This window comes from Carassius auratus, chromosome 41, assembly GCF_003368295.1.
Source record: "Carassius auratus strain Wakin chromosome 41, ASM336829v1, whole genome shotgun sequence".
Taxonomy (NCBI): domain Eukaryota; kingdom Metazoa; phylum Chordata; class Actinopteri; order Cypriniformes; family Cyprinidae; genus Carassius; species Carassius auratus.
In genome coordinates, this window is record NC_039283.1 from 4083010 (window position 1) to 4109692 (window position 26683).

The 26683-nt window shown below is 36.6% G+C and overlaps 2 protein-coding genes and 1 pseudogene across 2 annotated transcripts; 2 read left to right on the top strand and 1 right to left on the bottom strand.

Moving 5' to 3' along the window:
- Positions 1-508: 508 nt before the first annotated feature.
- On the top strand, positions 509-5579 carry LOC113059830 (protein disulfide-isomerase A3-like). Its single transcript, XM_026228452.1, has 13 exons — positions 509-742; positions 1073-1151; positions 1278-1395; positions 2036-2143; positions 2319-2448; positions 2779-2892; positions 3007-3132; positions 3202-3378; positions 3487-3595; positions 3673-3801; positions 4837-4916; positions 5025-5082; positions 5157-5579. The coding sequence occupies exons 1-13, from the start codon at positions 600-602 to the stop codon at positions 5217-5219; spliced, it is 1434 nt and encodes a 477-aa protein (XP_026084237.1). The 5' UTR covers positions 509-599; the 3' UTR covers positions 5220-5579.
- Positions 5580-7627: 2048 nt separating this feature from the next.
- LOC113059829 (T-complex protein 1 subunit gamma-like) lies at positions 7628-16181 on the top strand. Its single transcript, XM_026228450.1, has 14 exons — positions 7628-7655; positions 8206-8267; positions 8367-8417; positions 8540-8602; positions 8697-8793; positions 9570-9687; positions 10399-10585; positions 13149-13298; positions 13381-13513; positions 13622-13703; positions 14347-14527; positions 14770-15015; positions 15546-15677; positions 15766-16181. Exons 1-14 carry the CDS (start codon positions 7628-7630, stop codon positions 15862-15864), a joined length of 1629 nt encoding a protein of 542 aa, XP_026084235.1. The 3' UTR covers positions 15865-16181.
- A 958-nt stretch (positions 16182-17139) lies between these two features.
- Positions 17140-26340, bottom strand: LOC113059831 (transmembrane protein 79-like; annotated as a pseudogene).
- Positions 26341-26683: the final 343 nt, after the last annotated feature.

The following is a 26683-nucleotide window of genomic DNA, read 5'->3' on the forward strand; positions in this document are numbered from 1 at the left end:
ATCGTTCTTCTATACTGGTCTAAAACTGCTTAATATTATATTTTCATAATTAAGCAATATTACACTTACAGTCAGATCCCGTTGAATAACGAAGGTATATTTAAGAGTTTATCATATTCATAACAATAATTATTTTACTATATATATTTCGTCTTATGTAATATCTGTCCAGTCTCAACCTTCAAGTCAAAATCTCAAGAGAAGCCTTTAACCAAGCCAAAGTTGCTGTTTCTCTTATCTAAATATATCTGAATAATGGTGACCCCTAGTGCTAAAATAATTCACTGCTCTGCATACCTTCCCCTCATTTGACTTATGGTCTTCGAACACTTTACTGATTTTCAAACAACTAGGCATATTTAAAAGATGAAAGCTCTGAACGAGCGTAATAAATCCCATGTGCTGCGGAGGCACATGTTATGCCAAGTAAAGGGTTTGTATGTACGTTATCAGTGTAAGGATAAGGAATTTATCAAACGCGCTCTGACTGGGGAATGGTGCTTTTATGGACCTTCAGGCGAACCATACACCTGCTACTAACGCGGCGGGGCAAACGTATATATTCACTTGTTGCATAGTCTCCGCTGACACGAGTCGAAATGCCTTTACTTTGGTTTATCATCTGTCTAGCACTGACTGCGTGGCGCGCGGAGGGCAGCGATGTGCTCGAGTTTTGTGACTCTGACTTTGACCGGAACGCAGCCGTGCACGAAACTCTGCTGGTGGAGTTCTTCGCACCTTGGTTTGTCCCAGTTAGATATTATGTATTCGTAATAATTGTTTAAAAGTGTACTTCCAGCTGCAGCCAGGTTGTAGTTTGGTTGTAATTTACTGTTTGTACAGAGTACAGAGCGTAAACTATGTTCATGTCTGGATTAGTGAGAACAACAATCGTTGTTAATACATGTAGTGCATGGATTTGAATTATGATCTATGCATGTGCATGAACCTAGATTATGATGAAAAGGGACAGTTCTCTAGTTTAAACAATAATAAATCACCGAGACACTAGATTTTACATGCATTTGCAGTTAAATAGTAGAATGCTTTAATGTTCGTTAACATTCCACAGGTGTGGTCATTGTAAGCAGTTTGCTCAGGAATATGAGGCTTCTGCCACAAGGCTGAAAGGGACACTGCCTCTGGCAAAGGTGAGGACACAACAGTACCCATTACCTAACTCAGGTCTTCTTATGCTACACAGATGACTCAGTCTGCAAGGTTCTGTTTTTATATATTTGTGTAGTAAATGTGCCTCTCTCCTTTTGTTTGGTCAGGTTGACTGCACCGTGAACTCTGAGACGTGTGAGCGTTTTGGAGCGAATAGCTACCCCACCCTAAAAATCTTCCGCCATGGAGAGGAAGTTGAAACTTATGATGGCCCCAGAACAGCAGGTTGATTTAGGGCTGCACGATAAATCGCACGCGATATTTAAAGCGCATCTTGTCTGTAAAGCCGGTTCTGTAATCAGCGGTAAATCTCAATCACCTGCGCGCTTTCACATGGAGCAGCATCAACCACACCGAGCCGTTGTTTGCTGAAAAGCTGCGCAAAATATGATCGTGTGCATGCGATTTATCGTGCAGCCCTAGTTGATATTTTGTGTCCACCCATTCAGTATGGTTGAAAAAGTTTGTTGGTAAGAATATTATTATTATTATTATTTTTTTTTTTTTTAATAAGATCTCTATGCTCCGTGCTCACCAAGGCCGCATCAGAAATACAAAGCTGAATTTATCAGATCCTTCAGAAATTTTAATTGGCTTATTTGGTGTTTATTTCTTATGCTTTGAAAACCGTTATTCTGCTTTTATTATATATATATATATATATATATATATATATATATATATATATATATATATAATATCTGCGCGCATGCATACAATTTTGAATCCTTTACAATTATGCATTTCCTTATGGTCACTTTTGATCAATTTAATGCATCTTTGCTAAGTAAATGTATTTCATACTAAACTTTATATTACTTATGTTTTTTGGCTATAATTATTTTTGTGATCTTTTCTGAAACAGATGGCATTGTGAGCTACATGAGAAAGCAGGCAGGTCCGAGTTCTGTGGCTCTGCTTAGTGAGGCGGATTTGGATTCTTTTATCAACAACTACGAGGCCAGTGTGGTGGGTGAGTTGAGTTTGTAAAACCTGACAGAATCTTACATCGCTCCTGCAGCAGAAGCTTTAAACCAATCAGTTTTGACTTGTGCATTCATTTTAATCTCTCATGGTACTGAAGGAAGCTTAAGTTCTCTCCTTTCTTGATTTAACCCTCTTGTCTCTTTGTTCTTGGCTTTGCTCAGGCTTCTTCTCTGGGGCAAATAGTACACGGCTTGCAGAGTTTCTGAATGTCTCCAGTGCCCTGAGGGATAGCTATCGATTTGCTTATTCCACTGATGTGGGAACAGGCCTGAAATATGGTGTAGATGGAGAGTATGTATGACGCAGAGCATGAGGAAAAATGATCATTATCCCTGATGTTTCTTTTCATTTGCTGGCAGGAGTAGTGCTAACCAAGAAAAAAAGTCATTATATAGGCAGAAATATTTAGGCTCAAATATCATGCTATATGTGATCGCTTATATTCTGTCATAAAGTTAGTTATCCAAAGATGAACCGGTTAAAGGGTTATGCACACATCAAACAAGCTATGAAATTTCAGTTTTAATGACTGAAAATATTAATATTGGGTATATTGAGATGAACCGTACATTTTTAAATGTAAAATATATTGAGTTATTCTCCTCTACCTTTTCCATTCAGGTGTGTTCTGCTGTTTCGACCCCCCCATTTAAATGGCGAGTTTGAGGACAATGTGGTGAAATACACAGAATCCACTTCTAATTCCTCTCTCCGTACCTTCATCAGAGACCATGTGTACGTTTCTTTTATGCTTATATATTTTGTGGGTGATTGGTTAAACCGTTTGAACTCTGCTTAATGCAATTTGACTTATTGTGATTCTTGGCCTTGTTCTTTTCATCTCTTTAGATTTGGTCTCTGTCCACAATTAACCACAGAAAATAAGGACATTCTGAGAGGAAGTGATCTGCTTACAGCATATTACAATGTAGATTTCTTAAGAAATCTCAAAGGCACAAACTACTGGAGGAACAGGTGAGCACCCAAACGTTGGAATATCAGTGGAATCATTCTATTTGTATCGGTTCACTTCATCTCTTTCAGAATAATGAAGGTGGTGACCCAGTTCCAGGATCGGGGTCTGAGATTTGCAGTGGCAGATCGACAGGCGTTCCAGGATGAGCTTAAGGAGTTTGGTTTGGATTCGTCTGATGGAGACATTCCCGTTGTCACCATCCGGACCAAAGAGGGTATCAAGTACTTAATGCAGGAAGAATTCACGTGAGATTTGCAACACTATACACAGAGCTTTTCTGCTTACACCCAGTAATATAGAATTAATAGATTTGAGACTTTAGGACTTCATTCTGTTTTTGTTTTTTTCTGTAGGCAAGATGGCAAGTCCTTGGAGAAATTCCTGGAGGATTACTTTGCAAAAAGTTTGAAAAGATATATGAAATCTGAGCCTGTTCCAGAGTCCAATGAAGACCCTGTAAAGGTACATGGGCCCATAAAAGTGTTGTTTTTTTTTTTTTTTATTTTTTTTTTCTGGTCTTCATGTTTATGGTTCCACAGGTTGTGGTTGCAGACACATTTGATGAGATTGTAAATGATCCAGGGAAGGATGTGTTGGTTGAATTTTATGCTCCCTGGTGTGGCCATTGCCAGGACCTGGAGCCCATATACAAGGAGCTTGGAGAACAGGTCTGTTAACACTGTGTGTGTGTGTGTATATACTAGGGCTGTCTATTATTATTAAAAAAATCCACATTCGTATGCAAAAATGTTGCATTCAAATTTTTGGAGTCCGTTAAGGAGGCTACTTTAAAGCTTGCCCCGGGTGTAGGCACTTTTTGAGATCACGTTGACGGATGCAAGTCATCTTGATGACAAATTACATGTGCTGATGCGAATGGTCAAATTAAACTTTGGCCTTTATCAGTGGTGCACGAGATGCAATGACGATATAAGTGTCATTGCATTATGTTTTTGTTAACACACAGTTGAAGCTATTAGATGCAGTGCTGCTGCGATGTTCAATCAAAATATTGTGGAAAAAGAGAATGTGGAGAAGCTCCTGTTTACGTCAAAACTGAAACCAAGCCATTCACACAGATTGCATATTTCACGCATTTTCTAGAGAGGGACATCTATTACCCTTGCACTCGCGTCTCACACAATAGAACCGCATGTTTAGAAAGCCATTTAAAATTAATGTGGGTTCAGTTTTTCTCAAAAACATATCTTGAGACTTTATAGTGTTTTCCCCAACCTACTGCATCTCCTGTTTAAATGAAAAATGTACTGTGTGATTGGCTTTCACCCCTTTGTATTAAACCATGCATGTACACATGATGCTGTTTTGTTTCTAGTTCTTTGAGCTACTTAATTATAATTAGCTTTATAAAGATTTTAAATGTTTTTCACAGTCATTTTATGTTTTGAATAAACGTGCATTAGTAATATTTTGCCTTATGCGCCCTCTTGTGGCCTCAGAAAAGAAGCCAAAAGCTTTTCTTTACCCTAACTGAAATTATGCATTTTAAATTCCAATTTTTATATTTAATTGCAAATTCGAATTTGGTTTGGTAAGTATTTTATTTATTTATTTTATGAAAAGTACTGTTAATAATAAATATAATGGTTTAATTTATAATTTAATCAAACATTTCATTATATCAAGAAATAAAGCTGCTGTAGGCCCATAATGTTTTTGGCTATATTTTATGTGTGTCTTAGCTCTCTGGGGACCCCAACATTGTCATTGCTAAAATGGATGCCACAGCGAATGATGTGCCCCCAAATTATGATGTCCAAGGGTAACAATCTGTTTCTTTATGTCTTTGATCCATTTATAGTTCATTACAACAAACATTCTGTGACATTCAGTGTTTTTGATTTTTGGATTTGTTTTGCCTAAACTGCAGATTTCCAACCATTTATTTTGTGCCCTCTGGACAAAAAGACCAGCCACAGCGATATGAGGTGAATCTCATCATGCACAAATAGACACACATACTCCCACAGACAATTTTTACTGTTATGTTTTTGTCCCACAGGGTGGTCGTGAAGTTAGTGACTTCATCACCTATCTGAAGAATATCACGAAAAGCTCATCTTAGATGAGTCATGGGATGAATTGTAAACACACAATAAGATGCTGAATTTAACCGGTGGAGAAATGCACAAATCCACTTCAAATATGTCCCTCGCAGCTATTCATGACATCACTTGGGATCATCGAAGCATGTGATAAAATTCTTGACTTGTAAAATATTACCTCCATATGTCTGTCATGTCAAATCTCTGTAAGGGCTTCTCTTGGATATCTTCCTCCATCCATACGTGACGACATGAGATGTTAACCGCTCCACCCAGCCCTAGTAATCTTCTACAAGTTTGATACTTATTTCTTCATCTGTTTATGTAATTAAAAATGGGAGTTTTTTTGTGTTTGCAGTCATAATAAAGGAATGGACAGACACCTGATTGTGTGAATTGTACCATATTTTTCTTATATTTACATTTAGCCATTTAGCAGATGCCTTTATCCAAAGTGACACACAAATGAGGACCATAAAAGCAATCAATGAAAAATTAGCCTTAAGCAATTTTTTTTTTTCTTGTGGCCCGAAATGGAGGAATTTGGGTCAATATAGCGAATTAAACTATTTGTTAAATGTGTTTTTGTGCTGGCACCTTGGCTGGTTTAGGTCTGTCATGGCTGAATAAAGATGTAAATAAAGCCGCCCATAGGTGGCAGCAAATCCCTGTTTAAATTATTGAGTCTTTCAACTCCAACAATTCATTCGAAATTGCTGATTCAATTAGAAACGAAACAAGCGAATTACTGGCTCACGTTTCATTTAAAAACCGATTCATTCAAATAAAATCATTAGCATATCTATGTGCTGATATTCAGAAAAGTATATTGTAAAAACTCATATATGGGTATTTTTTTCTTTCATTCCTTGAATTATAAGGGAATTTTAACTGCTTTATAATGGGCTTCATTGCGCAGAGAGAGAGAGCGAGTGGACTCGTGTTTTTTTTTTTTTTTTTTTTTTTTTGCAAAGTCAGTGGCATATTCATCAACTCTCCTATCGCCTCACAGGCACACAGTACAGCATAATGACATTATATCAGGGTAATGTCTTTAAATTCTAAATGTATTGCTTCAGCTTGTAACCGTAGAGTTCTGATAGGCCGATTGCTGTTATCACTCTAAAAAATGGTGGGTTAAATACAAACCAGTGCTGGGTAAAATATGGACATACCCAGCGAAACTTTTTAACAATTTGGGTAGTAACCCAAATGCTGGGTCAAAACAACCCAATTGCTGGGTCTGTAAATATAAAATTACAAAAAGCACCCCCCTTAACCATCCCATTTAGATTAATAATGTTATCTATTATGACAAATTTATTGTGCAAACTAAATGTTAAAATTCTCTACTTATAATAATTCACAAACTACACTAAAAAATGCTGGGATAAATACAACCCAGCGCAGGATCACTCTAAAATTGCTGGGTTGTTTCAACCCAGTTTTTTACATTTTATATGCACAATAAATTTTACATAATACACAACATTATTAATCTAGGGGATGGTTAGGGGGGATGGTTTTTGTATTTTGTTTCAAACCGGGGGATGCCATATCCCTGCATTCCCCCTCAATTTGAGCCCTGCACCTAAATATATTTTTTATTTATATATTTATAAACACACATACAAAAAAGATAGAATAGAAAATGGTGGCTAAGGACTCAGCTGCTCGGATTGAGTTAGGCAGAAAGTTCCATATTTATATTCATAATATAATTACATGGTAACAGCCTTTGTTTTTTAAAGCAGTTATATAATTTCAATATAATTTAAGATGTATTTCATGAACAATACTAATATTAAAAGTACATTCATGTTTTAGAACTTAAGTTTTAATATAATTTTAATAATACCTTATATGGTAATTTAATCTTGTTAACCATTTTAGAGTTTTTACTGTAATATTTTTCCATTAAAAAAGTTTTATTGTGTAACGTGAGGAGTTGCTATACATTCTTATATTGCATTTTAATATTTGATATTATTATTTTAATAAGTTAATATATATATATATATATATATATATATATATATATATATATATATATATATATATATATATATATAAGCTATTTTTGGATAATATAATAGTATAATTGTTTAACATAATACATTTTTTTATATTTATATGTAAATCTGAAAGTTAGGGTTTAATTATTTGTAAGTTAAATGTACGTCTTTATCAATGAAACATTCATGTCGACACGGGATTCTTTCGAGAACTTTCAGTTCTGCTCGGATCTACACCCACCCACAAGCGTTGCTGGACTTACTTTGATTCGTGGAGATATGTGCATGTCAAATGCGTCTCGTTTGCTTATTGGTCCACTGTGTGCCTGAATGCCTGGCCACGCCTCTTTCGTCCTCTCCTCTCTCCGTCTTGCGCGTTATCCGGTATCGGTGAACTAAACCACGCCGCAAACATGATGGGCCGACCGGTTCTCGTGCTTAGTGAGTGCTTATTTCATTATTCCATCTGTAAATGCGCAAGTGTAGCTTTCATATGACCGGCCACTTGACTCGGTAACAATTTGAATAAGTTTTATTCATGCAGAGGTGCTAGTATGCTAAGCTAACTAGTGTGGCACGGGGGCCTCGCGTGTCTGACAAGCTCATGTCGGTGTTCAGATTAGTCATTGTATCAACCTCGTAACATTGCTTTTTAAAAGTAATATTTAAGTCATTGCACCAAAAGTTACACAGTCTATAATAAAACTAGCGCTGCTCAGTTCTCAGTCGTGTGCTGTCTTTATGCGCCATCTGTGTAACGGAGATTTTAAAGTAATGAATTGGTTAGCATCAGGCTAACGGCACAGAAGGTGTGCTGACCAGAGCTGCACCCTGTTCCTCTTTAAGAGTAACGTAGACGGATAACATATTTGATATTTTCTCAGTTAGCATTTGCTATGTATTCTATTTTTTTTTTTATAAGTTCGTTTTGTAAATGCGTAAAATAATTGGGGTTCATCATATTAAACTTTAATATTTTTGCTCATAACAGGTCAGAACATAAAGAGAGAATCTGGACGGAAGGTCCAGATAGGAAACATCACTGCAGCTAAGGTGGGTCTATTATTTTTATTATTATTATTGTTTTCCTCTGGATATATATCTCAGAAGAGACAAAAATCACTTACTTGCTGCTTTATCTTCTCTTTTCAGACCATAGCAGACATCATCAGGACATGTCTGGGACCAAGGGCTATGATGAAGGTGGGTTTCTGACCTTCAGACCACTCTTATATTTTAGTGCATTGTCTATTGTAAGAAAATATGAAAGAAGGGATACTTCTCCAGAAAGATATATGATGAAATTATTTGTCCTCTGTGCACAGATGCTTCTGGATCCAATGGGTGGGATCGTCATGACCAATGATGGCAATGCCATTCTGAGAGAGGTGACCATGAACTCGGAATTGTTCAATAAAATGAATGCTTTGGATTTACTGAATGTTGATATAATGTTCTCTCCTCTTTTTTTGGTGAATTCAGATCCAGGTCCAGCACCCTGCTGCCAAGTCCATGATTGAGATTAGCCGCACACAGGATGAGGAGGTTGGAGATGGGACCACCTCTGTAATTATTCTGGGTGAGGGTCATCTTTGTTCTCACTGCTGTTGGATTAAGTGTATTTTGAATAAAAAGTTAAATGTATTCTTAAATAATAACTTTTCTGATTTAATAAAATTAAATAATTATTAATAATAATAAAAGTTGTCAGGATAATTTACTGTTACATTTAAATTCATTTGACAATTACATGGTTAGTTCACCCGAGAATGAAAATTTGTCCATCTTATAATCACCCTTGAAGCATCCTAGGTGTATGTGTTTTTCTTTTTTCAGAATAATTCATTCAAAGTTGTATTAAAAAATTGTCCTTATTCTTCCATGCCTTTCAATGGGGTCAGCGGTTGTCTGTTGGCAAGAAGACATGAAATAAACTCTGCACATCTGTAATAAAACATTCCTTGCACAGATCCGGGGGTTGGACAGGTTTGGAAGAGCTAGGACAATTTTTTATATAACTTCAATTGGGTTATTCTGAAAGAGGAAAGTCACATACACCTAGGATGTTTCGAGGTGAAGATGGACTAATTTTCATTCTCTGCTGAACTAACCCTTTACCAAATTAATGTTTGTACAGTACAGACCAAACGTTTGGAAACATTACTTTTTTTAATGTTTTTGAAAGAAGTTTCTTCTGCTCATCAAGCCTGCATTTATTTGATAAAAAAATACAGAAAAAAACAGTAATATTGTGAAATATTATTACAACTTAAAATAATAGTTTTCTATTATTCTATTACATTTGTTCAATGGCATTTGAAGTGCTCATATCCTAACGTGTCATTCCGTGTACAGCGGGTGAGATGCTGTCAGTGGCTGAGCATTTTCTGGAACAGCAGATGCATCCTACCGTGGTGATTAGTGCATACAGACAAGCTCTGGATGACATGTTGAACATACTCAAAGACATCAGGTAATCACACATACAACCAGTTTAATTCTTCTGTGTGAGCTATCGGTTAATAAAGGAGTAGTTCACCCCAAAATTAAACTTTGCTGAAAATGTACTCACCCGCAAGTGAGTTGTTGACTAGTTTGTTTCTTAAACAGAATGTATTTGGAGCATTATATCACTTGTTCACCAGTTGACCAGCTGATAAAAGCTGATAAAAACACTTGTTAAGTGAAAAGCTGCATTTTGTAACAAATCTTCAAACCTATGCTTCTGGATGAAATACAACTCTTCTATCCATAATAGGGATGGGCGAAAGATCGATAATAAACGTGATATTGCGTAGCTTGTCAGTGATCTACGGCTCTATTAAATGCCGCTCCATTTGAAAGCAGGTGATGGAGATTTACTGCTAATCATGGAACTGGCTTTACTGACGAAATGCACGTGACAATCGCATGTGATATGTCGCCCATCCCTAATCCATAACATTGCTTTCTCCAGTGAAAAATTGGCCTGAATCAGAAGAGAAACAGTTCTGGATTTTAATGAGAGGACAACAGGGCATCAACATTTTCATTGAGGAAAAAATATATTGATATATTGCACAAACTCGATATACCACCCAGCCCTAGTGGATCATTGAGGTGGATGCCTAGCTATAGTGGGCTGAGATGCTTCAGTGCTCTGCAGTATATTTATAGTTTTTCTACTACTTCCTTCACCTCATAGCACTCCAGTAGATGTGAATAACCGTGACATGATGTTGAAGATAATAAACTCCGCCATCAACACCAAAGCACTCAGCCGCTGGTCCACCATGGCCTGTAACATTGCTCTAGATGCTGTCCGTACTGTTGAGCTGGAGGAAAATGGACGCAAAGAGATCGACATTAAGAAGTATGCCAAAGTCGAGAAGGTAGGACACAGACTCAAAAATGTTTTCTCCTGAAGGTAACCTGAAATTAGGGGTGCTCCGATTAATTGGCTCCCGATAACAGTCGGCTGATAATCGCTTTTGGATGATTGATTGCAGTCTCTAAAAGGGCCGATCTCAAGCTTTTGACACCATGCCTGTCCGTGAGAGGTTTGGCATGACATGTAACAGCGTTAATGAATCACCGCACACTCTCTTTCTCTCTCAAAATGCAAATGGTTTCAAATCACATTGTGTTTGCACTATAGTAAGTGAGCTGCATGCTGCACAGTTGACACAGGAATTGTCACTTGCACTATCCAAGGCAGTGTTGCATCATCATTAAAGTTTATAAATTGCATTTTTTTCTTTTTAATTCTTGCCAGTGTTTAAACCATTCAACACTCATGTACTTTCCACTTTCTTAAGAACGCCAGGTTCACATTAATCATTAATGTGTGCATTACTTTTTTTTGTGCGTATGTGGTGCATATTTTTTCCGTGCTCATGTTAATGGATTAAAGTGTTCATATTGTACACATGGTTGCAGTCTGGCAGTGGGTTTAAGAGCGGTGCGTCTGCAGCAGTGCAGAGATAGTTTCCGCACTGAGTCTATTTTTTTGCTGCGCAGCTTGCACTGAATTAAAGTAACAGTGCATTGTTTGCAGTAAACATGAACATGCATTGACATGCATGTAGTAATTGCACCATAAATGCTACATTTAAAGTCTACTGTATTTCACAGCCAACAGATAAAGGAAAAGAGCACTTTTGTGTCAGTTGTAAGTTTTAATTTAACATTTTTGTTATAGCTTTAGCAAAGTTATTTTTTCGGTCGTGAGCATCAATATGTTAGTCTTAAGGTTATGTATAAGGCAGTGTGCTCCAAAACGGTGACAAAATTCGCATCTTAGAAGATATAAGCATTCAAAGCCAGTAGCTCTACTGCCAAAACAGCTCAACAAATTTGACGTAACCTCATACTTCACCTCATCAAATCTTCTGAACAATCAACTTCTCTATAATCTGAAGCACCTGCCTGCTGCAATATAGCTGTAAATGTTAAAGAGCTGGCTGAGACCAGCCATCTTGGCAACGTGTCACCGGATTGACTCCCTTTTTGGAGCCAGCTTCCAGTCGATGAATTGCAGTTTTAGTCACTTCTGTGTTGCTTTCAAGAGAGGGTGTGGAAGGTTGCTGCTTGGTCCAGAGAAGCGATCGCACGGAGCCGATCATATGCGCGAGTAGGCATTTAAGAAAAACTTTTACAACTGCAACGGCTCAGCAGGATTATGTCCACTATTTTGTTTTACTAAGAGTTTCATATTGAATCTAGGGGGTAATCTATTAGACTATGGCTGTCAAATGCGGCTTAACCGAGCAGACATGGTCATAACACTATTGGCTATTTTAAAAAGGCGTCACCATATAGAATAATTCTACTTGTTTAAAGCACTTCAGGGGACCTTTAAAAAAAAAAATAATAATAAAAATATATATGTATATGTATGTATGTATGTATGTATGTATGTATGTGTATATATATATATATATATACTATTGTTAAAACAAAAATACAGTGCATGATCAAACATTTAGGTGAGATAAATGTATATTTACATATATACCCTCCACCCCTAAAAAAAATCCTCTCACAAGAGTCACCTAAGGGAGAAATTAATTTTCAAAAATGAAATTCAGGCCCTGAATAAATGTCTAAAAAATCTTGATTGGATTACCATTATAAATAATTCTACATGATAAAATGGAGGTTCTAAAAAGATAAGCATCGGTGATCAGATCGACAGTTACAGCTATCTGTGATTGGTGATCGGCCTCAAAAATCCTAATCGGAGCACCCCTTCCTGAAATTCAATAAACTGTATATAATCTTATTTAGTTTGGTTACACTTTATTTGAAAGTGTCCTTTTTACACTGTAAATATTCATTTAAGTACTGTGTAATATTAATTAACTACATGTACTTTTTATGTGATTGGGTTTCGGTTTAGGGTTGCTTGCACTTAATTATGAATGATTAATTGCTAGTACGTGTAACAAGGACACCTTAAAAAAAAGTGTTACCCTTAGTATTGCGATCTATGTACACAATTTAAGTTTTAATTGTAATTCCAGAATGTTTTTCCCAGATATCTAATAAAATGCAAGTCATTTTATTATGATTAAAGATAAGTACGATGGCTGAGAGCTTACTAATAAAAAAAAAAAACACTTGCAGATGAAGAAAACACCTTCATCAGTTTGACCATTTAAAGCACACATGTTGGCAAACTGATGGTGTTTTCTGAATTTGCTGATGTTTTTAAAAATTTTTTTACTAGCATGTGTTTTAAGTTGCAGCGCGTTGAGCTCTCTCGGCCATGGATATGATAAAAAAAAATTTTTTTTTGGACAGTTTTGTGGACTATTGGATAATACTAACCAGTATAAAAAATACATGATCCAGTTTATTCTCATTGGATAAAATTAAGACCTGCAGTTCAAGTTGTCTTTAAACAGATTAAATGTTAAGCAATACCTAATTGCACTTTTTGTGTGTGAATAGGTTCCTGGTGGCTTCATTGAGGACTCATGTGTGCTGAAGGGGGTGATGGTAAATAAGGATGTAACTCATCCCCGTATGCGAAGACTCATCAAGAACCCCAGAATTGTTTTGCTGGACTGCTCTCTGGAGTACAAGAAGGGTGAGAGTCAGGTAAGGTGTTGTCTGAATCCAGAATCTTCCTCTGACTGCCTTGCATCTAAAACACTGACCTTTGTCCTCTCGCTCCTCTCAGACTGATATTGAGATCACTCGTGAGGAAGACTTTGCCCGGATTCTGCAGATGGAGGAAGAGTACATCCAGCAGATCTGTGAAGACATTATTCGTCTCAAACCTGACCTGATCTTCACTGAAAAGGGCATCTCTGGTAAAAATGAGCACTTATGCAGTCATGTGTTTGAGAAGCAATGGTGGTCTTTTTTCTTTTTTTTTTTTTTAAGATCATGTGAGTTGTATTAAATTGTGATCTCTCTAGATCTGGCTCAGCACTATCTGATGAAAGCAAACATCACTGCAATCCGTCGTGTCAGGAAGACGGACAACAACCGTATTGCAAGGTGTAGAAATATGTGCTTTTGTCAACACATTGATGAATTGTTTTTCATGAATTTTTGTTGTGTAGTTGATTGCATCAGTGGTTATTTTGCCAGGCGTGCATGCACAAAATGCAGAAGTTTTTTTTATAATTCCAAGGTTCCCACAGCCTTTGGGAAACCTGGAAATAATAGGAAATTTAGAATTTATTAATCTTAAAATGTTAATCGTGGCATGTCTTTAGTGGATATAAATTTGTATTTTTTGTATGCCTAGTTGAGTTGCTTAGATATTGCGTGTGTAGATTAATGATGTTTGATTTGTGAGTGACAAACATTTTAAGAATGATGTTTCTTTTTAATGAATTTGGCAAAATGGTTTACAATTTGATTTTTTATTAGTATTTATATAATATTATAGTTTTTTATTAAGTTTTAAATAAGCTTTTATTTTTTATTTATATAATGTAAGTTGTAGTAGTTTTGTGTGCTTGTCATTTTTATTTTTGTGTATCTTTTTAGTTTAGAAGTTTTAGTAATTAAACATTTCAGTTGAAAAAAATATATATATAACAAGGTTTTTATTAAGCATTTTTAATTACATAAAGTTGTTATAAGTTAACAATGGCAATACTTGTACTCTCTACTTCTGCTTTGTCTCTCTCAGAGCATGTGGTGCACGTATTGCCAGTAGAACAGATGAGCTCCGTGAAGAGGATGTGGGTACAGGAGCTGGCCTATTTGAAGTGAAGAAGATCGGTGATGAGTATTTCGCCTTTGTGACCGAGTGCAAAGACCCCAAAGCCTGTACCATTCTGCTTAGAGGAGCCAGCAAGGAGATCTTAGCGGTGAGAAAAAGCTGGAAGAGGGAACCAAGGAGATAGAGACTGGGGCCACTGTTAAAAATTAGTGGAAGATTAGTGAGAATGTTTTTTTTAATCATTATTAAGCCTCTCGAAAAGGTCTCTACAGTGAGATAATTCAGCAGGCCATTTGTTGAATGTTTGATCAGCTCAGCCAGAGTTGTCTGGTATCAGGGGATTTTGCACGTTAATTGACTTGTCACTGTTTGACTGATGATCTTTCTCAGGAAGTGGAGCGAAACCTGCAGGATGCCATGCAGGTGTGCCGTAATGTCCTGTTGGACCCGCATCTGTTGCCAGGCGGTGGAGCAGTGGAGATGGAGGTGTCCCATCGGCTGACGGAGCGTTCCCGAGCGCAGACTGGTGTAGAGCAGTGGCCATACCGCGCCGTGGCTCAGGCCCTGGAGGTCATCCCACGTACACTCATCCAGAACTGTGGAGCCTCCGCAATACGTGTGCTCACTTCCCTTAGGGTAAGTTGATCCAAAAGCACAGTTCTTGTATTTTTATTTCAGTTTTTTGTTACTTCTCTTGAGTAACTTACATTTCAGTTGACGTAAATGTATGGCTGCGCTGCACAAGTAATTGAATTTGTAATTGTGATTTAAATTACTTGATCTTTCAAAGCAGCATGTTATTCTGCGTGCTTAAGATCAGTTTTTTTTTCTTTTTACGCATTATCTTAAGTGGTTTTCTATTGTTTTAATTTTAGTTCTTAAGTAACATTTTACCATGCAAATGTTTTTTTTTTTCTTCTTTTTTAAAGTATACAATCCAAAGTAGAGTTGATGTTTGAGGCATAATACCATGGTTTCAGTTTTTACAGCCTGTTTATTTTCATATAAAAATATTGATTGAAAATGTTTATACTGTTTAAAGCGACAGCAATGTAAATGATAGTCGTAATTAATCTAAATTACAATTTCAAGTAAATAATCGACAATAATGTTTTTTGTCATAATCATGCAGCCATGTGTTAATGTGTTTCTCATCTCTATTGTAGGCCAAGCACACTCAGGAGGGCAATACCTCATGGGGTATCAATGGAGAGACAGGAACTCTTGCTGAAATGGAGCAGCTGGGGATTTGGGAACCGCTGGCAGTTAAAGCCCAGACATACAAAACTGCAGTTGAGGTAAAAAAAAAAAAAAAAAAACTGCTCCAGGAGGAAGATGGAGGTGATTTTTCTTGTGACTTAATGGATTTTCTCATTTTCTTCTTAGACGGCCATCCTGTTACTGCGCATTGATGACATTGTTTCTGGTCACAAGAAGAAGGGAGACGATCAGGCAGGTGGTGCACCGATGGAGGACAAGGAGTAGAGGAACAGGAAAACACAGAGGATGAAGGAACAAGAGTTTAGAAAGGACAGTAATACAGCAAATGAATAGCAAATTTACACAAGCATTTATTTGTGCAAAACTCCATTCTCCAACACATTGTTCTGATCAGAAAGCCATTTGCACTGTTGCTTTGTGTTGTCATTAGTCCAGAAGCTCTTCTTCCGTTTTATTTTCCCCTCTGGCAAATGAAACGACTCTGGATTGGATTAGACTGTGCTTGTGCTAGAATCTCTGTGCTTCATTTTGCTGGTATTGTTACTTTGTATTGCCTACCAATGATAAATTTCAATATCAGACCATGTTGTGTTGAAATTTTCCTTTGCTGAACCTCCTTAAGTTGAATATAAACACGTTGGTAGCTTACTATGATTATGTAATTAATTTTCTTCACAGAAGCTTTAACCTTTGCAAATTCCTCCCAAAAAGTCACACGGAACACTCCACATTTTAAAATGTATTTGACAAAAATGTCTACATGCATCAAAATTCAACTCCCATTTTCCCAAATGCACCACTTTACAATAAGGTTAATTTTGTTAACATTTATGCATTAGGTATGAACCTACATTAATGCTGTTCAATGTTAGTTAATTTTAATTTCTAAATGTTCGTTAATGAATCCTCATATATTAATACAAATATTAATGTATTAAGTATATGTAGACATGAGTATTAAATGTTAGCTAACATAAAACATGGACAAAACTTTGCTGTAAATCTTAGTGTAGAGACCTTTATTGTAAAGTTACCAGCTGTTTCTGTATTAAAAATATTTTGTAAAAAAGTCATATTGAGGCACCTAGCATTAACAGTATGACGTGCCATTTTAACACCATTCAAGGATGTTTCCTGTGGTCAAATGCAGCATTTTACAAAATATATACAAATATATTTGTAAAAATAACACTCAAAAACAAACAATAAAGTAGAACAAATTTTTCTTTCTAAAGCATCCCCCGTAGAATATTATACTTGAGTCCAGTAATGTTCAGATTTTCTAAACTTCAAACAATCTAGAAGGAAGGACCACCCATAAATTACATAGTGATCAGTTCATCTTTAAGTCTGTATAGGTTTGTCATTTAACAGTATTCTGAATGCTAAGACAATTAAATTTTTGGATTTCAGCACCACCAAAGAAGTTCAACTGCAGTTTTGGCTGTGCTGAATGGCACGCAGACCTAATCTGTCATAATCACAAAAACTGAATCCATCACCAGTCCTTGCCAAGAGACAAAATACATTCAAATTTACCCAGATTATCAGTCATGGGTTTCAATATGCCACTGATTTGTGTTCATGAGAGAGAGATGAGGATGTCACCCCTGGGCTCGTTCTCCTGTCTCTGGGTCCACGCCACTGTCCAGCTCTGACAAAAACAAGAAAAAATAAAACTTAGATTTTTTTTTTTTTTTTTTTTTTTATCAGGCATGTAAAAGAATCACTTGACACAACCAAGGTCAGAATCTCTTACCCATGATTGTATCACTGGAGGACAGGCGGCACTGCTGGTTAAAGGAAAGTCCTGGAACATCTGATATTGCATAACCTGAACCAGTTGGATCCATATCTGTGTCCATGGCTGTTCAGATGGCAGGGAAAACAAAGGGTTTAATAATAACTTGACCCTCTACAGCATAGCATTGCCTTCAAGCAATGGGAAGTTTTTATTATGTCCATTGTTCAGTACATGATTTCTAAAATGATTGCAACCACTTAAACTGTTCAAAAAGTATCAAAGAACAGTCCAATAAGGTGTGAGAGTCACTATAAAGCACCATTTGAAGACAGGACTTACTTTTCAGACATGAGCACATGGTGTGAGAAGGCAGCAAGATTTTTTTGCTTTAGTAATCTTATTTAAAATTACATGAATTGTGCATAAAAATGATGTGTGTGTATGAAGGTGTTGACGAGACAATGTTCAGAAATTGGCATGGGAACGTTGTGCGAGAAGTAGTAAGGAAGCAAGGGTCCACAGATTTCCCACTGGCAATAAATATGGACAAATAATGTGTGAAAAAAATGGAAGATGCTGTTTCACAGAAGTTGAAGTTTCACACGGAGTAAAATCTTATTTCATATGCAGACTTGAGCATGATATGTCCTGCAGAGTTAGCTCCAACCCTGATCAAACACATCAGAACCAGCTAATGAATGTTTTGTAAGATTACTAGAAATCTACAGGCAGGTGTTTAATTGTTGGACCTAAACTAAACCCAAAAATATATTTTGGGATGGGGGGGTGAGGGGTCTTAAAAAAAAAAAAAAAAAAAAATCAATAAAATGTTCCCAAATAAACCAAAAAAATGATGTGGAATAATCATGTCATCAAAACATGTATAGAAGAAGGTTAATACCATGCATGCATTGCGTAGCAATAACTAACAATGTGCTTTTTGGTGCTGTATAGTCACACTTGAAAAATCACATTTGGTTCCAGCTAATTAAAAATAATTAAAAATTTTTTGATTTGATATGATTTGCTCTGGGGGGAAAAAGCCACTCTCTCCATTTATAAATATAATTATAAACATTAGACGTTGTATTAGATGTAGCCTACTCAATAGATACTTTATAAAATTATTTAAAGCTTTATCTAGGCATACAGGGCAAAGGGCACCTTTTAAGATGTTTGCTGTGGTAGGCCTATATCTATTAAACTGCTAGTTGTTGCAACTAAGTTCATTTTAGATTGAAGCTGACCTGAGAGCTCATCTTGCAGGTGGGAATCAGACTGAGGGGGTCTCGAGAAGGTCTCGACGCTGAAGGCTCTGTTGATCCCGCAGTTTGACCCAGAGGCTCCTGCCTGAGGCGGGCTTTCTAATGTTCTCCATTGGCCTCCAGTGGGCACGAGCGGGCTCGTCGAGTCTGTGCAGTGTGGTTGATAATGATAAAACAAGTGGTATTACTAACTTGATTTGCAGCTTCCGAGAGGCAGCTGGCACAAAACAACAACAACAACAAACAAACATAAAATTACTCCCAATCAATTCAGTAAAACACAACTTAACACACTCAAGGGTCAAAATCGTTAGGTACATTTTAATACTTGATGAGGGCCAAAGCAGACATACGATAAATGTCTCGTATACGGCCTTTACGTCGTGTCTTCAAGGACACAACGACCATATGTTAATGTAAAATTTCTAGGTTATTGTTTTTAAGTTTTGTGGGGTTTAATTGCTTGCATGAATTAAACAATAATAACTCAAGTTATGTCATCGTCGGTCTTCTTACCGCTGCACAAGTTTCTCCTCAGCTTTCGAAACAGACAAGCGCTGTGTTTCCTGCGGCCTTGAGATGTCATTCTGCCTCCGTATATGATACAAAAGTATTATTATTAAAACTGCTGGTGGTTTGCCGTCAACCTTCCATGTTTTCGAGCTATCAAATGACAGCAGGTAGTAGGAAATATTTTTTGCCCTCCGACAAAAAATAAACTTGTTGAACTGGTTCGAAACGACCACCACTGTATGCGATGACCAGCGTTTTTTACATTCAGTTTATGCACAAAAACAGCCATTGACAGAAATATTTGATTTGTTCAAAATGTTTATGCAAATATAACAAATAGAAATTAATTCCATCTTAACACATTCAATTGCACTTGGCTACAGTTTTCGTATATCTCTTTACAACTTTGATTAGTATTTAATTTAGAGATCTTCTAATTTGATTACTGAAGTCATATATTTAAATATATCTGCTAAAATATATGTCTCCACTTAGCACACAGTAAACGTCATATTGTCCTTAAATTACCAAAGAGATGTAGGAGTGGTTGTGGAAAATGACAAGTTTGGGCAGGCCACTACCTTCACACACCAAACAATAAAGACTTGAATAAGCAATAAATGCCTGACTCCAAAAAAAAAAATATATATAAAAAAAATATATTGGAATAAATAATTGGATATTTGTTTTCTTCTTGTTGACATTCTCTTCTTAAAATAGATGAGATGAAAACAGTATATTTGGAGCTCTTTTGAGCTTTGGTTTTGTGTTTGGTGCAATAAAGGGTTGTTCATTTTAATTTGTAGTTTAATGTCTAAAGTTTCAGTACACAACTTCTATTTATAAGTTAGTTCGAGGAAAAAAAATCCCTCCTTTGTTCTACCCCTCCTCTCTTTCCTTTGACTGGAGTTCTTTCAATTTCAACCCACCTGGTCATGATATAAAAGTACTCAGGAAAGTAAAGAAAAGGAAGGGAAAAATAAATCGGATTAAACATTCTCAGAAATGTCTTATAGTCCTATTTAAGCTGGCTCTAAGCCTAAAGAGATCTGGTCTACATTTGGCAGTAGCAGAGGTGTCAGATGTGGCATGTTTAGCCCCAGAACCGCTGTTTTGTTGAAGGAACAGGTGGTTCTGGGATGTCTGGGGCAAAGATGGAGCCTGCAGATTCAGAGAGGAAGATGAAGTAGAGGTTGGCCACCAGCATAACCAGCATTGGCAGAAACGAAAACCCAAAGCCAACACCTCTCACACTGCTGTCACAAGCTGCTGCGACCCAGTACAGTAATCTGTGATGCACAAAGACACAAAACAAAAATACATAAAAGTCATTAAAAAAAAGTATTGTTAGTACACATTGAATATCTGGAATTCAAAATCTAATTTAAACCTATGAATAAACTAAGTTTATTATTTCAGAAAATAAAAAAAGTAACAAAACAAACAAAACGAAAAACATATCGAAACATAAAAACATGATAAAATGACAAAATAAATGAATGAATCGCTAAGGTTGTAACAATATATTATGCCACAATATATAACAATACAAAAATATAACATGGATAGCAACAATATGCATTGTGTCTAATCACCCAAAAAATTTAAGCTCAGACATATTTAATTCAGGCTTTTATATAGATATAATCATTGGTCAATGCACATACAAAGAGCACTTAAATGCGGTAAACCTGGAAGCTTAAAGTTGTTATGTCTATATTCTTGATAATTTCTATTTCCCCTTAAGTTTTTGTTATTTTGCTATGAGAAATGTTGCCTTGGCAACTAGCTAAAAAAAGTTTTTATATTTTATTTCAGTGTACAACTTACATTTTAACTCTATTTTGGTCTTGTTTATCACATTGAATTGTGACATAAGTGTTACACTCCTACTAATCAGTGCCAATTTTGTGGCCCTTTCTAAATCAGAGATTTGGTCCTCCAAATTCAGGAAGGATTTTGTACCTGCCAAAGGCAAAAATGATGGTGAGAAGAGGAATTAGTTTGAGCAGATTCTGATTTAGGTAGGCAGCCATGACAGCCAGTTGGAGGAAGTAAAGGAGAAAGAGCGAGACTGAGTCTTCCACATAACGCTGGTGAACTGCCACCTGCTTAATTTCTCCCTCCCCCTCAAACCGTGGCTTCAAGGAGCGATACCTCAGACGGGACACACCTAGTACCAACATACCTAAGAGTGGAAAGAAAAAACAAAATAACCGTTTCCAAACAGCTCTTTTTGATTGAATGATTCAGCACTGAATGAACACAAAGATATAGTGTATCTAACAAAAATGAATCTCTCAGAGTCAAAACAGACTCATATTCATCTGGGTACTGCTTACCGAGGACAATAGGTATGACTGCAAAAACAGAGCAGCGCAGTGTGTAGACCAGCCGTAGGGGGGCGCTGTCAAGCAGAGGGGCATCAAAGGGAAGAAAGACATAACCACCCCATACCAGCAAGGGGAAGATCAGGGCAGAAGTGAACATAGATGCACCCAGTTTAAGAGCATCACGACAAGATCCGCCAAAGCTACCTGAAAAAGAGAAAGAGATACATTTTTCATGATTTTGTAAAAAACAAAAAAAAAACGAACAAAAAAAACAAAAAACACTTGCATTCACCATTGAAGAAAACAGTTGTGCTGCTTAATATTTTTGTGGAAATTTGTGTTTTTTTGTTCATTTTTCAATATACAATTTGCAATCCTGAAGGAAAAATAGATTGCACACAAGTTTGCAAAAGGTCTTATTTAAATAACAATAATAATTGATTTAAAATGATTTTTCAATTTGGTTTGTGAGATTTTACATAAAATTATTAAATGTTAGGGATGCACAGATATTAAAATGATATACTATTGTGTGTAAATGCATTATTAAAAAACTAAACTAAAATCTATTATTTTAAAAACGCTGAATTATAAAAGTGAATTTACCGATCACAATATTATAATGTACAGTATGAAAATCAATGTTAATTTAAGATTTGCTAAATATTACATTCAACAGGAATAATTTTAGTTTTTTAAAGATAAAAAAAAAAAACATGAACACTTTCTCCTTTACTTCCTCCAACTGGCTTTCATGGCTGCCTACCTAAATCAGGATCTGCTTAAACTAATTCCTTTTCTCATTATCGTTTTTGTCTTTGACGGGTACAAAATCTCTCCTGAACTTGAAGGACCAAATCTCTGTTTTATATAACCTCTTGCTTCAGATCCTGTCATCACTAACATGATTTAGAGGATCAGGTGAATTTTTAAATTTTTTATAACAAGTGTTATAATATTTTAAACCTTATTGCACCGCTCAAGCTTATTCGTTTGAAGCACAAATCACAGCCATGGATCAATAGTGATGTCCGAGTGCTTAGACAGCAATGTCGGCAATGTGACCACGGGTGGTAGAAATATGGGAATCAAGTGTCCTATGAAATGCTGAGGGACTCATTGTGCACATTTCAAAAGGTGGCTAAGGCAGCTTTTAAGGCGAACATTTGTCAGAAATCATTGGCAAAATTTTTTATTTATCCAGAACATGATTCTCAGGCATCGATTCTGAGTTAAATCGCCCCCAGTGCTTTTTTTCTTTAATGTGTGAAATTTTCCTCAAGTATTTAAGGCTCAATTAGCTATTATGGTAAATGTTTTTATCCAATGCTCAGTTGAGTGAAGTTGATTTAGTTTCTCTGCAGACATAGTGACTATTATAAACAGTTGTCTTTTAACAGGGGTAGTACTAGATTGTTTTAAATAAGCGTTTGTATACCCTATATGTAAGAAGCCTTCACTTGATTTTAGACCAATTTCCTATCTCCCGTTTCTATCAAAAATGTAAGAATTTTTAATTTTTCTATTTCAAAACCACTTGATTATTAGTGGTATTTCTAAAGTTTTTCAGTCTGGTTTTAAAGGTTTGCACAGAAAAAAGTCTGCCCTCTTGGAGGTTTTTAATTATATTTTAATTACAACTGATGTGGGCAATATTATGGCTTTAGTGCTTTTAGACCTTAGTTCAGCATTTGATTTTGTTGACCACGGTCTCTTGAGGTTGGAGCATTGCATTGGTATTAGGGGCACTGTACTTTTAGTGAGTAAAGGCAAGTAGCTACTCCTCTTCTGTAGTGCATTCTACAAGTGGTGTTCTCCAGGGATCAATCTCGGCACCGATATGTTTTCACTGTTACCCATGCGATCAATATATAGGAGATTTGGTGTATAATATCACTGCTATGCTGACAGTACTCAGCTCTACATACCACTTAAACGTGATGATATTTCTGCTACAAATCAATGAATTGCCCGTCTCCTTGAACTGAAAATGTGGCTTACAAATAACTTTCTATATCTAAATAATGACAAAACAGAAGATGTTTTGTTTCAGATCAAATGGCAAAACTGACTTGAGCACAACTGATTTGGGCTCTCACCCCATATCAAGTCCACAATGCTAAAAATTCCAGGTTTTATACCTGACTGCGAACTAAAGTTAGATAAACAAATGAATGCCACTGTGAGCTCCAGACTTTACCATCTTCGTAGATTCGCCAAGGTTAAACACTACCGGAGCAGGAAGAGTTCTGAGACTGTAATACATACTTTCATCTCTTCACGACTCGATTATTGTAACTAGCTTTACTATGGCTTGCCGTTCTCATCTATACATCGACTTCAGTTGGTTCAAAATGTGGCTGCCTGTTTGAACACGGACAGGCGCAAACGGATTCATATTACACTTATCTTACACCCGCTGCACTGGTTACCATTCCAGTACCTTATTGAGTTTAAAATTTAGCTTTGTGTTCAAAGCTGTAAATCCTCAATATCTTTTAAGAGTTGCTTACTGTTCACAATCCTGTCAGATCACTCAGATCTCAGACTACAAATATGTCGTGGGCTCCCAGAACTAGACTAAAATGTAGGGGAGATGGAGCTTTCTCTGTTGCTGCTCCCAAATTATGAAACAATCTGCCTCTATCTATCAGAACTGCTTCTACAGTGTCTGAATTTTAATTTCTGTTAAAAACACATATTTTCTCCAGTGCTTTTAATGATAGGTGATTCAGTCATTTTAAGCTTATATGGACTTTACTGTTATGTTGAAGCCACCATATGCAGTGCTAATGTAGAGATTAGGTCTGTGTATTTTTTAAATGCTGTAATTAGATTTATGCTTTATGTACAGCACTTTGGACAAATAAAGTGGTTTTAAATGTGCTTTAAACATAAATTGAACATTGAACATTAAGTGAGCAGAAGATAACGACAAAGGTAATCTACATGCAAAAACAGGGGAAATGAGTATGCGCAGTTAAATAACCAACATCATTTTTACTTTCACAGACGCTTTTAACGAAAGCTGCTTACGTTCCATTCAAGGTATACATTTATCAGTTTATGCATTCCCTGGTAATTGAGCCCATGATCTTGGTGTTGGTAGAGCCATACTCTGCTGTTTGAGCTACATGAATGTATATCAGCCTATACCAATAAATTCTATATTATCAGTTGATAATGATGCAACTATTTTAATCTGAACTTACAGCAGCGTGATTTTGATGTGACGGACCAGTCCTTGGTAATAGTCTTCTAGTGGTGTTCCATGTGTCCCATGTGTCCCCATGAAGGGACTTTTCTCTTCTTCATCATCTCTCAAGTGGTCTGCAGTCTCCTGCTTGCTAGTGGAGCGCAGGATGGAGATGCTGGGGCTGAAGACTCGGGCTGCATTCTCTGGCATCAATGTTCACCTCCTCCACCTCTATCTCCGAGCCGGTGCTTTTCACTCCGTTTTTTCAGCTCAGAGTCAGAAAAACTCTCTTTCCCTGTATCCATCTCCTTAAGCAAAAACTCCTCCCTCTCACTCCGGTCCGGCTCACTCCACCGTGGAGTGAGATGCAATCTGATTTCACACTTGTTGCTCTCCCCAACCTTGACTGGCATCTGAATCTGTGGTTCAGCTTTATTCTCAGGCCACTGTAGGGTACTGGGTTCCATACTTGCAGATTTGATCATTTCTTCTTTGTTCTCCTCCTCAGTGCTGTTCACAATCTTTGTTATCTTGTCCACATCTGCTACCCATTCGGGAATTTTGAGCACCTTTTCTGGTCCAGGAGGGCCCTTTGTCCCTGAAAAATTAAAAATCAGAAATTCTGGCAATGAAAGAATTGGAGAAGCTGGCTACAGTCTGTCTGAGAAATTTTTGTAAGAGGTTTAAATTTTGTGAATGAGCATCTCCTACTGAAACCAATAAGTAATACATTAGAAGGAGAATAAGTTATTAGCAGATTAGCAGAGCAAGAACTTACAGAGACTCTAACTTCAGCCTACTGTCTGAACCACAAGTTTATCATACATTATCATATTCCCTGATAATAAATAAACAAGTAAAAATAATCTAGTATCACTCTTAAAAGTTAATAACTAGTTAAATGGTGCTATTTTTTTGTCAAGTTCACAGATAAACCTGACAGAAAATCTAGTTTACAACGGTAGCTAGCTTGTTTCTAGTCAGTGTTTGTAGACTATCTTGGACAGGGTAACATACAAGCTTATGGTGGTTTTAGGAACATATAAGTGGGTCAACATGCAAAGAGTGGTTAAATACTAGTTTAAGCTAATTTAAAAACATTAACCCAGTCAAACTAAAGTAACTATGACTTCATGGTAGATGTCATGCAAAACTATTTGTAAGCAATATAAAAACAACTAACTATACATTAGCTGTCAAAGGACGTTGATTTCCTCAGACAATCAACCCTGTAAATATTTCTTTAGCAGAAACTATGACATTTAACTTAGTCACATTTGGTATCGCTACGCAGACGAGTAACTGAAAGCGAACGAGGCCGAAAACAACCAGGACAGATAATAATCACACGAGAGCGAGCTCAGAAGAACGACATCACTCATTCTCAAGCTGTTATCGTCTACAAGAAACATTTGATCTTTATTGTGTTCAACGGGTCTTATTTTAATAATGAAAAGGAGATTCCTTAACCAGGCTGAAAGTAATTTAATATGTCAAAAAGCTAAAACTCTCTGCGCTACACAGGTTAAGAAACATGTAACACTTCAAGTAAAAGTATAAAAACTTTCCAATGTACTAACTCACCCATATTTCAGCACAGGATGTCTTTTTCTTTCTGGATTGTTTTTCCTTTCCTCAACTGTAGTGAAACTTCCGTAGGGGAAGTTCAGGTGTGTTCAGGTGAAGTTAAAGGGAAAGTCTCTTAAAGGGGAGGTGTGTCACTGTCTGTCATCAGCGGCAGCGCGGCTGTAGCACCAGGTATGTACTGTTTTACACACTCATCAACTCATTAATGTGAAAGTGTGAAGTGGCCTCTTTGATAGATGTGTAGGCTACATGCTTCCTTGCTTCCATACACTGAATGGACAGCCTCCCAGAATCTGTAAGACTCTGTAAAAAATCGTATCTTTAATGTTTGGAGCAAGATAGTTGAAGTTGCTTGTATGGCACCCTTTAGGAAGTTAGCATTTTCTAATAAAACAGGATTACTGAAAGCTCTGTGTCTGTGTTTCAGCTCTGGGGCAACTATATA